This window comes from Pyrus communis, chromosome 12 (genome assembly GCF_963583255.1).
Source record: "Pyrus communis chromosome 12, drPyrComm1.1, whole genome shotgun sequence".
Taxonomy (NCBI): domain Eukaryota; kingdom Viridiplantae; phylum Streptophyta; class Magnoliopsida; order Rosales; family Rosaceae; genus Pyrus; species Pyrus communis.
Genome location: NC_084814.1, coordinates 24,678,643 through 24,690,588, shown reverse-complemented (window position 1 = coordinate 24,690,588; position 11,946 = coordinate 24,678,643). Strand labels below are relative to the sequence as shown.

The window sequence follows — 11,946 nt, the reverse complement described above, 5'->3', positions numbered from 1 at the left end:
AAATGAAATTTTTTAGATATTTTCCTTTGTAGGCTTGTGCTAAAACAAGAATATTATTATTTATTTATTTTCTAGTATTATTACAGAAGAAAGGGGGCTGGAGATCCCGACCACGTGGACCAAATCGGGCTCCTCCAACACCAACCTCAACCTCATCCAACGGTCCACAATCTAGATAATCCTCTGTTTCCTCTCTCTCTGTCCCCTGCTTCTTTGAATGATAAATACTCAGCCCACCGACTCGTTTCTCTCCCTCTCTCTCTCCCTCTCAGACGCCCCGGAAAATCTCTGTTTTGCAGACCCTTTCTCTTCTTCCCCTTAAATCTCCTCCTCCCTGAGGGGCCTCCTGTGGCTGCAGCTCAAGGTTCTTAGTTCCTCCCTGTCTTTTTTTCCTGGGGTTTCTGCAACTTTTCTATCGACAGATCTGCAAACTATATGTAAATCATGAAGAACAACTCTTAATTTCGCATCATTTTTCCTTCTGGGGTTGTTTTATTTTCATGCTTTGTTATATTTAACGTCTTTCAATTTATTTCTGTCTCGTGATTTTCTTTTGATTTAATTCGTTCAAAGGCCTGAAATTTTAATAAACAAGGTGTACGAAAATCACTCCCCCCCCACCACCCCCCAAAAAAAAAACAAAAATTATATTTTATATGAAATCTTCATGCAAAAGTTTGTATTATTTTATTTTTAGGGTTGATATTGATGAAATGAAATCTGGGTATGTGGGTGTGCAGGCTTTGTTGTTGGTGATATCACCCAACAGAGGAAGCAAGGATGATGAGCAGGTGCGGTTACGAGCAGAGCGCCACGGCAGGCTTCGAGGGGATGGATTCAGTTGTGTGCCCAAAACCACGTCGTTTCAGCCTTCTAAATCGTTCCTTCAACGACAACATCAGACCCTTCAGATACTTCAAGTACGTACCTTTTTTTCTTCTTCTCACACTTGTATTTTCTTTTAAGGTTTTAATTCGTAGGTAGAGTCAAAGGTTGTATTTTTTTTGGGTGTTTGATTTTTGTTGCTGCTGCTGCAACAGTCACAACCAATCGGAGAATGGAGATTCTGAAGCTGGGTCTGAGATTCTGGATATTATTCTCGCCAAGGTTCCTCTCTTCCCCTTAAATTTATAGTAAAACTAATGAAAAATAGCTTGAAAACGTTGAGCTTCAACGAAAATGACATAAAGGGTAAAATAAATAGTAACATGATTGAATTTTTTAGCGTAAAAATGTGATTTTTCGTTAAAATAAACAGTATTGGAAGCTTTCCGTTGAAGTTCCCTAAATTGATTGAGCTAATATTCGGAGAAATGATTTCCTCGCATCCGTTTTCGTCGAAGCATCCACTCGAATCAAGGGACATAAATAAACTGTGGTTTGTTGGTTTTGTAAAGAAAAGGGTGTGCGGAAATCATTTCATGTTTTCGTTTTATATTTTCTAATTTGGGGTTTCAAGTTTGTTTTTATTGGCATGAATTAGTTGATTTTTAATTTTGTTATCATGTTTTAGCTCACTCTTCCACTTATGAAAAAAATTCCAAGAACAAAGACTAATTATGTTCTCCTGTTTTGTGGTTAATTTATGAAAACAGGGGAATTATGATGATAGATTCAGTAATAAGCAATTGGCTTCATCGCCGCCCTTTTTCTGCGGGTCTCCGCCGAGCAGGGCATCAAATCCCGTAATCCAAGACGAGCATTTCGGCAACAGCGGCAATATAGCTCCATTTTTGCCGGCACAGCCTATGTTGTCATCGCGCAACGGAGGCTGTGTCCGGATGAAGTCTGGGGACAAGCCAGTTGCAGTGCGGATCGAAGGGTTTGATTGTCTTAGCAGGGACCGCAGGAACTGCAGCATCTCTGCTGTAGCTTAGACACAGAGTTAGGGTGTGGAACAGAGCCCTCTCTGTTTTGGAAGAAGCAGAGTTTTGTGAGAAAAGGAGAGGGCTTTGTGCTTTGGGAAAAATATCAAGAGGAGGAGGAAGATGATGTTTTTTGGGGGGTCTTTGAGATGGAGAATGTAATTTTTGTACATACAAGTCAAGTGAGTTGATCTTAATATGTTTAATTTATGGTGAGTCTTTTTGTGTAAACTCAAAAGATGTATATGTAAATTAAGGTGATGGAGATTTTCCATCTTGAGGAATAAAAGGGAAGAGGAGAGAGAGTGGGAGGCTTAAAGTCTGTCTGCCTGTCTCTCTCTCTCTCACTCTATGTGGATAGAAGTCTGTTTTCGTTTCCTTCATAGAAGTGGCCATCTCTATTAGGAGATGGTTTTGTGACATTGGGGGAGGAGGTTTCATGGGACAAGTATGTAATCTTCTACTAAAGACTTTGTTTGGATTCTCATAATCCTCCCTTTGTAATTGTATTTTGGAGGAAATGAGGATTGGATCTATTTGGAATTTGCTGTGTTATTGCACGATTTATGATGGACTTGGTATATTGTTACAATTCAATCTTCAGAATTTTTTTCTCGAAAAGTATGTGGATGTCAGTGTAGAATTGTGACAAGTCATTCACACATTGACATATGTTTTAACTTTCTCAAACAATAATTGCCATGGGTTTAGAATGTTGTCACATTTGCATCTTTAGAACTTCTTGAGATGTTATTGTGTTGTTATTAAACGTTAAAACTTTCTTACATAATAACGTGCTGACGTAACGAATATTTTTCATAAAATACACGTGGTGTTTTGATCCTACAGTCATAAGTATAACGTCTCAAATATTACAGAACAGCATGTAATACGACGAGAGAGAAAGTTTCAAATAAATTGATGGGTCCGTAGTTGAGTAAAACAAGTAACATAATTGAGAAGTGGTGGTCTTACGACCCCCTCTTAATCTAGATTAAGTTGAGATCTTAATCAAATCAGATTTCCAAGTTGTTTTGTGGAAAAAGCAGGATTAGGAAGGTAGGTGGGAGAAAGGTTGGAGGGACAAGTGTGGGGTACTGGGGTTTCTGTCTTTAGAAGCATCGCGGAACATGTGGTAGGATTTGGCCTCTTTTGTTTGTTTGTTATTGTTTGGCCTGCCTGGCTTCGGCTGACTTGGTGTTGGCGTGGAGGGTTGCTATTAGGGATTTGCACTTTTGAATGGGCCAACTCCAAAGGGTGACTAGTCAAATCCTTGGGCTCCTAGTTTTGGGAAAGGAATCATCTTCAGATCATTTCTACCAAATTCACCAAGTCAACGAATTCGGACTTTTAAATTTTGATCAAACAACAAAAAATAAGGGTTTCCTTAAAAAGTTATAATAACTTTAGTCATTAGATCAAATTTCAAAAGTCTGAATTCATTGACTTGGTGAATTTGGTGGAAATGAACTAGAGAAAATCCCTTTCCCTAGTTTTGTACGGACATGAGTTTCAGTGGTTGAAATGTCTGGTAGCAAACGCTGGCCTACGCACTTGTGAAGGATAAAATTTGTGAAAGGCACCCTAATCACGGATATTAACTTACATAGCACAGTTACACTGTTGCAACTCTTTTTAATTATGAAAGACTATGGTTTGTAGTTAGCGTATGTTTTCTCTATGTAGGCAGAGGGGGATATACCCCAACTCAAGATTTTGCTCCTCACTACGAGAAAATCTTAGGTATAGTCAATTTGATCAGAACGAGTACATTGAAAACCTTCATAGGATAAGATTGTGTACCTAAATATAACCCGTTCGTTTGTGGAGGATACATGACTATTTGGATTCTAGATGATTAGGTTGCTTTAAAGGTGTCAAATGGGTCGACCCATCACAACCCAACTCACGTGGACTTGACCGGTCATGGACTAGCCAACATATTCCACTTACATAAAATGTTAAGCTCATGTGCACATCAAAAGTGCACATTTAAGTTACACATCTGAATAAAAATCGTGGACCAAATCAACCTTTATCAATATCACCAAAATTAGTTGTGGACTAGGTCATGGAATAAGGTTAGTACATTGCTCTTATGTTAATTTCAATAAAATGATTTTTAACTCAAACAAATCAGTTGTATTAACGAAGTTCTTATCATTTTTTAAAAAATTTGCTGACTTCGACAGTGAGTGTGAGCGATGTGACATACAATGGTTTTCATGGAACTTCTGCAACCGAAGAAGCGATCGAGTTTGATTGCTCGGCGAATCCAGGTTGTGCCAACATTAATCTGCACCAGATAAAAATCACATCGGCAATTGCTGGGAAGGAGATCCGTGCCTCTTGCCCCAACCTAAGTAGCGGAACTTCTAATGCAAGTAATGTTCCTGATGTCCCTTGCCTGCAAAAGAAGAACATTGCTCAACCGATCAACTTCTTCAACAGCTTAGGATCCGATTAAAAATAAACAATGAGGGACACAACATATTGTCATGTTTCCTGATTAAACTTTGTTTCATTTCTTTTTCGTTTTCGATTTCAAAGATACAATTTGTGTATATAATTAAGTAGGGAAACTAATTATATTATTGGTTTTAAATTTTATATCTAAGTTGGATTATTGGTATCTTAAGGTGTAATTTTTGTAACATTATTGGTGTTGCATAACCTAAGTCATAAACTACACTGCACAAATCATGACAGAAAAATTTATCAGATGAAGGGGAAAAATTGTAAATTCATGAAGACATATAAAAATCTCTTAAACCTCTTAAAAGAATGAATTTTGAACCACCAATTTCTTGCAATTAAACACGATTGATTTTGTTCCATGTTTCCCAGCTTGAACATGCATTTACTGGGCTGCAATACATGACTTTTTAGCCAGAAATAGTCCTTAAATGACAAAAATACCTTTGATTTTTGTCAAATTACTTTGGCACATTGCTTATTAAATTGAGGGCATTTTGGACATTGTAAGGGATTTTTAAGACGAGCTAGACTTGGGCTTGCGAGTACCTTTTCATTCCCTTGGTTCACTTTCATTCCAAGTCCTGAAATATCTCGAAAGAATTAGCGGGTCTTAGGAAATATCCCGGTTGGATCAATGACTTAAAGATAGTATGATTAAGCAAATAATAACTTGCTTGAGTGAGGCGTGGTGTGGAAGCTAGAAGTTTACCAGTTTAGTGTGAGAGAGAACTTTGCATGATTGCATGATGTGTTTAGTTGGGTGATTTGGGTTTCCTACGGTTCTAAGAAGGCTCCCCTTGACTGAGCGGATTGAAGGAAGCTTAAAGAAACTACTAAGGTTGCAGGAAGGTGATCCTCTCAAAAGTTCAAGACTATTTGCACTTAGAAAGCGATTTCCCTTACTTGGTGCAGTACAACCTTGAATCTCTATCTCTCTAACGTTATGTCTTCCACTATTCAAAACCTTTGACCTCTCTTTTGTAGGTGAATGGTTCCTTTTTTAGGCTTCCTAGAAAAGCTCTAGTTATAGCTACGTCTTCCCTCCCATTTCTCCTAGCATAACTCTAACCTTCCCATTTAGTGTAAGACAGATGAACACCATTGCTCTCATGAAGACTGCATTGGTCTCTCTTTCCAAATAGCTCATTTCCTAGGTCAACTTCCACGTGCATTAATTCTAGTAATGCGTTTCATGACTTTCATTCATCATTCTTCTACATGAACTAGGAAGGGAAAGTCTGCCTCTCTTTTCATTAAATGCAAGCTTTATTTGGTTTTCACGTGATTTTTAAGGCCTTGAGTTTGACTTTTTTCTAACTGGCTTAGTTGTCTAGCTAGGGAAAAAAGAGAACTAGGTTTGTTCTCTCTCAAACTCACCTACGTAGACTTCAAGGATTGTGGGTTTGGATCTTTGGGCTCCTAAGCAGCCCAAAGTCTTTCATAATCTTGACTCTGCGTATGCCCGACAAACTTCCGTAACCATCCACACCACGATTCACTTGGCAAGCCCTAGACATATGGATTGGACATATTTTAGCATGAATGGTAATTAGCGAGATATAACATGGCATGATGAATGTGAATGGATTTGCATGGCGTTGCGTGATTAAACAAACGTCTGGTTCGTTCATCATTATATTAATGGCATGATTGTGAATGTTTTCCCTTCTTGATTCCGTACCTTGACATGTGTTTAGGCTTGACTCGAGGTTTTACAACAATTAGGCCTACTTGATTGGGTTTACATGTGACATTTTTGGGCCCCAACAATTATTATTTAACAGATATTTTGCATAGTAGGATGAAAATAATTAATGGTGGACAAACTCAGAGACCAGTTCTATTAATTTCAAACCTCAGGGACAAATAGATGAGTTATGTCAATCCCAGAGACCATTTTGGCTAAACTACCATTTATGTTTCAGGAAGAAAAGATTCAACCTTTGAAATTAAGACATGAAAGCAAGCTTTTTTATTCAAATGAAAAAAAAACCAACATGAATTAATTAAAAATATAATTAATTACAATATTTGTCTTTAAACTTAAATGTGTTATGTGACTCACGTTAACTTTGAACCATTTGCACGTGCTTGCCAAGCAGTTGTATGGTTTGGAGAGGCTTACTTGACATAATGACTGAAGCAGGATATATGATGCAATTATAAGGTCATAAAATTTAAAACTGAGGTTAAAACTAAAGTGAAAACACGAATTTAAATCTGAAGATCACTATCGTAATTAACCATACAATATTATCAATAAAAATAAAAGAGGTTGAATGCTATAAAATATCAAAAATAAATCATAAAACTTTTATCAATCCACAACGTTTAGAGTGTTATAAATAGATCAAAGTTAGAGAGATAACCTTTTAATAGTAGGTACGAGGTAGATGTAAAATGTCACACTTAAAACTATAGCACAAGAGGATAACAAATAAAAGACGGAGGAATAGATGATGTTATTGATCTTTTTCTCTTGTTCTCTTATTTTATATTTTTCTGTATCTTTTGATTGCAGTCGAGTGCTCTATTTATAGAGCAACTCGTATTACTATATTTGAAATTTACAACATACTTTTGACAATATGATATCCTGCATTCCCAAAGTCAGTTTTCAATTTGTTATAGGAATTGACAATGTGTGCGTGTAGTCATAAACAATAACAATGTTAAAAGCCAATATGTGAGGGCATTGAAAAACTCCACCAAAACACTGTGGGCATTCACTACCCATCAACATTTTCAACACTCCCCATTGGATGCCCACATATCAACATGAGTTGCCTCATTAAAACCTTGCTTGGAAACACCCAGTGGGAAAAAACTATAGTGAAGGAAAAAAAGTACAACTTTATCTGGATCGTTGATATAGTGTCAAGTATGCTTATGTTGCCTCGTTAAAACCTTGATAGGAAAAACCCGATGGGAAAAATCCTAATCGAAGGACAAAGAGTACAACAAGCATGTATCATGGGTGCTCCCCTTGATATGTATCTCCCTTGATTCCGCATTCTCCAAATTTAGCAGTTTGGTAAGTCGACGTAATCCGATACTTTGCACTAACTTCTGAAACGTGCACTTTGGTAGAGATTTGGTGAACAAGTCTGCTAGATTTTCATTCGAACGGATTTGTCTGACTTCAATAACTTTAGCCTTCTGAAGCTCATGTGCACTGAAAAACTTTGGAGATATGTATTTAGTCTTATCGCCCTTGATGAATCCTTCCTTCATTTGGGCAACACAGGCTGCATTATCTTCATGGATGACAGTTGGATTGTCTGTCTTCGAAGTTAGACCACATGAATTCCAGATATGATGGATCATTGATCTTAACTAAGAACATTCACGACTTGCTTCATGTAAAGCAAATATTTCTGAATGATTTGAAGATGTAGTAATTAATGTTTGCTTGGTTGAGCGCCATGAGATTGCTGTATCTCCATTCTTAAACACATATCCAGTTTGTGAGCGGGCTTTATACGGATCAGAGAGAAAACCAGCATCTGCATATCCAACAAGGACCTGGTCATTTGTGGAGTTTTTTTAGTAGAAGAGACCCATGTCTGTTGTCCCACGAAGGTATCGCAATACATCTTTGATACCCTTCTAATGGCGAATTGTTGAAGCAGAGCTATACCTTGCTAACAAGTTAACTGAAGCTATATCTGGTCTAGTACATTGTGCTAAATACAACAAAGCACCTACTGCACTCAGATATGATACTTCTGGACCAAGGACCAGTTCATCATCTTCTTTTGGAAGGAATGGATCTTTCTTAATGTCCAAAGAACGAACGACCATTGGCGTGCTGAGTGGATAAGCCTTGTCCATACCAAATCGCTTCAGAATTTTTTCAATGTAAGCTGATTGGTGGACCAAAATTCCACTATCACAATGCTCGATCTGCAGGCCAAGACAATATTTTGTTTTTCCAAGGTTTTTCATTTCAAATTCGCTTTTCAGATATTCAGCAGTTTTATTGAGCTCTTCAGGAGTTCCAACTAGATTTATATCATCAACATATGATGCCACTATAGTGAATCCAAAATTGGATTTCTTAATGAACACACAAGGGCAAATGACATTGTTGATATACCCTTCTTTAATCAAATATTCACTGAGACGATTATACCACATTCGTCCAGATTATTTCAGCCTATACAATGATCGCCTTAATTTGATCGAGAGCATACCTCGTGGGTTGTTACTTGTTTCAGGCAACTTAAGTCCTTCTGGGACTTTCATATAGATGTCAGTATCTAATTCTCCATATAGATACGCAGTAATGACATCCATAAGTCGCATGTCAAGTCTTTCTGAAACCACTAAACTTATTAAGTAACGGAACGTAATTGCGTCCATTATAGGAGAGTATGTCTCCTCATAATCAATTTCAGGTCTTTGAGAAAAGCCTTGTGCAATGAGTCGTGCTTTGTATCTTGCGATCTCGTTTTTCTCATTGTGTTTCCTTGTGAATACCTATTTGTAACCCACGGGGTTTACACTAGGCAGGGTTTGGACTACTGGTCCAAAAACATTCTGCCTTTCCAAGGAATTTAATTCTGCCTGGATTGCTTCTTTCCACTTAGGCTAATCTTATCTCTGTTTGCATTCATCAACAAAGCAGAGCTCAATATCATCATTTAAGATGATTTCAGTGGCTACTGCGAAAGCGAACATATCAACGATGATTATTTCATTTCAATCCCACAATTTATTTGTACATGCATAATTTGTAGAGATTTCTTTGCTTTTATGTACTTCTATCTCTTCAGGGGCATATGTCTCATTAAGGACATTTTCTTTTTCTGGAAGTCCAGAATCATGAATTATGAATTTATCATTCATTTTCTCTTCCTAAATGATTTCATTTGGATTCAGTTGTGCCCTCGACTTTCTCTTTCGAAGGGCTGAATCTTTTGAAACTGGGGGTCTACCATGCTTCAGGCGTGCACCAGATGAATCATTCGCTGCCACTTTATTTTGTCCAACAGGGACATCAATTCTTGCAGGTGCATTTGCAGCTGGTATATGTGATTTTGTCACTTTCATAGCATCATTAAATGTATCTGGCATTTGATTAGCAATGCCTTGAAGATGAACGATCATTCTCACTTCATTTTCACATTGAATGCTGCGAGGATCAAAATGAGACAAGGTGGGAACAACCCATGTCAGCTCTTTCCGTTCTTTTGGAACGGTCTTTTCTCTCCCTAATGACGGGAAGACTGTTTCATCAAAGTGACAATCAGCAAAACGAGCTGTAAACATATCACCTGTCAAGGGTTCTAAATATCTAATGATAAATGGTGAATCAAAATCCAAGTAAATTCCCAGTCTACGCTGAGGTCCCATTTTAGTGCGTTGCGGCGGTGCAATAGGCACATAAACAGCACAACCAAAAACTCGTAAATGTGAAATGTTTGGCTGATGTCCAAACATGAGTTGTACTGAAGAGTATTGATGGTTGGCTATAGGTCTCAATCGAATCAATGATGCAGCATGTAAGATGACATGTCCCTATGCAGAGATTGGCAATTTGGTTTTCATAAGCAGAGTGCGAGCTATTAACTGAAGCCGCTTGATCAATGCTTTTGCTAAACCATTTTGAGTGTGGACATGATAAACATGGTGTTCAACATCAATGCCCAATGTCATTCAATAATCATCAAAGGTTTGAGACGTAAATTCACCAGCATTATCAAGTCAGATTGACTTAATGGGATAGTCTAGGAATTGTGCTCGTAACTTAATTATTTGAGCAAGAAGTCTCACAAAGGTTACATTCCGAGTAGACAAGAGACAAACATGTGACCATCGGGTAGATGCATCAACCAAAACCATAAAATATCGAAATGGTCCACATGATGGTTGAATAGGCCCATAAATATCCTCTTGAATTCTTTGCAGAAATGATAGGGATTCAGCATCAACATTTAGTTGTGATGGTCTAATTACCAACTTCCCTTGAGAAAAAGTTTTGCAAGGGTTACCATTTGAGATAGCAATGTGCCTGCTCACTAATGGATGTCCATTAGAGTTGGTAATGATCCTACGTATCATGGTGGATCATGGATGACCTAGACGGTCATGCCAAAGCATGTAAACATTTGAATCAATGAACTTCTGGTTCATGACAGTATGTGATTCAATTGTCCTTATGTATGTATAATACAATCCACTCGACAAACCACGCAATTCTCCAATGTACGCTTCTGGGTATCATTGGAGGTAATGCATAAATATTCCACATTTTATGTACTTTTCGTTTTAATGTGGTATCCATTTAAATGTATGTCTTTGAAACTCAAAAAATTTCGAGTAGATCAAGTAGCATACAATGCATTCTGTATGAACAATATTGTTCCATTTGATAACATAATCTGGGCTTTCCCTGTGCTTTCAATTACATCTGAAGGTCAAGATATTGTTGTTACCCCTACTGTTTTAAGTATTAAGCTTGAGAAATACTTTCGATCACAAAGTATTGTATGTGTGGTTGCGCTGTTTGAAAGATAAATATCTCCGTCATTTCTCATGTTCTGAGAATAACCACAGTTTTTATCCATACTCTCTGAGTAAGAGAATTAGAGTTAAAATCAAGTTATAACAAGAAATTTACAAGCCACTTTTATTGAATCTGAAATACTACAAGTTCAGCATAATAAAAGTACATCAATGATTTAATCGGACCGGTATACTTCATTTCCCCTTTCCACAATAAAGTCTGGAACATCTAGGTGGGTTGTGTTCAACTGCCTTGATAAGTCAAACACTAAATCAGGTATATCCATTGGTCTAGCCTGGTCGAGAAAATTGGTCTCGACACCCTTCTCCTTGAGGGAGGCTTGATACAAATTCAACAGATGTTTTGGGGTACGACAAGTACGCGCCCAATGCCCATTGCCACCACATCTATGGCAGGCTCCTTCATTGTTCATGGGAGCATTGTTCATATGAGCTTTGCCTTTGTGGCGATTCACATTTTTGAAGCTCGGGCCTGAATTATGCCTCGGAACCTGGTTGTGAAACTAAACTCCATGGTTCTTGCCTTTCCTATTCCACCGACCTTGTTTGTGGCCACGTCCTTATTTATGATTATCACCACCAGAGGATGTGGCGTTCACTTCGAGGAAAGCAGCATTCACTTCTGGGAATGGTGCAGATTCAGTAGGTCGGGAATGATGGTTTTTCATCAGGAGCTCATTGTTCTGTTCAACTACTAAAAGCACAGATATCAGCTGGTTATACTCAGTGTAGCCTCGCGCTCTATACTGCTGCTGCAGGAGCACGTTGGAGGCATGAAATGTGCTGAGAGTCTTTTCCAGCATATGTTCCTCAGTAATAATATCCTCACAGAGCTTCATCTGAGAGGTAATTCTGAACAACGCAGAATTGTACTCTGCCACTGACTTGAAGTCCTGAATCCTCAGATGAGTCCACTCATAGCGGGCCCTTGGAAGAATCACCGTTGTCTGGTGATTGTATCTGTTTCTCAAGGCATTCCAGAGAGCTAACGGATCTTCAACCGTTAAGTATTCGCTCTTTAGCGCCTCATCAAGATGGCAACGAATGAAAATCATGGCCTTTGCCCGATCTT

At 38.1% G+C, this 11,946-nt stretch overlaps 1 protein-coding gene across 2 annotated transcripts; it reads left to right on the top strand.

Annotated features, from left to right (window-relative positions):
* Nucleotides 1-213: 213 nt before the first annotated feature.
* LOC137710307 (uncharacterized) lies at nucleotides 214-2,408 on the top strand. 2 transcript variants are annotated; one of them, XM_068449236.1, is made up of 4 exons: nucleotides 214-364; nucleotides 741-920; nucleotides 1,041-1,107; nucleotides 1,596-2,408. In XM_068449236.1, the coding sequence occupies exons 2-4, from the start codon at nucleotides 781-783 to the stop codon at nucleotides 1,875-1,877; spliced, it is 489 nt and encodes a 162-aa protein (XP_068305337.1). In that variant the 5' UTR covers nucleotides 214-364; nucleotides 741-780; the 3' UTR covers nucleotides 1,878-2,408. The 2 variants fall into 2 exon arrangements, with proteins under 2 accessions (XP_068305337.1, XP_068305338.1); XM_068449237.1 differs by having other exon boundaries at nucleotides 283-437.
* Nucleotides 2,409-11,946: the final 9,538 nt, after the last annotated feature.

Bases quoted from the DNA above. Each gene is read 5' to 3' on its own strand.
- LOC137710307 (XM_068449236.1), top strand. From the start codon at position 781: ATGATGAGCAGGTGCGGTTACGAGCAGAGCGCCACGGCAGGCTTCGAG. The intron at 921-1,040 runs GTACGTACCTTT...CTGCTGCAACAG, and splicing joins AGACCCTTCAGATACTTCAA to TCACAACCAATCGGAGAATG. The intron at 1,108-1,595 runs GTTCCTCTCTTC...TTATGAAAACAG, and splicing joins TGGATATTATTCTCGCCAAG to GGGAATTATGATGATAGATT.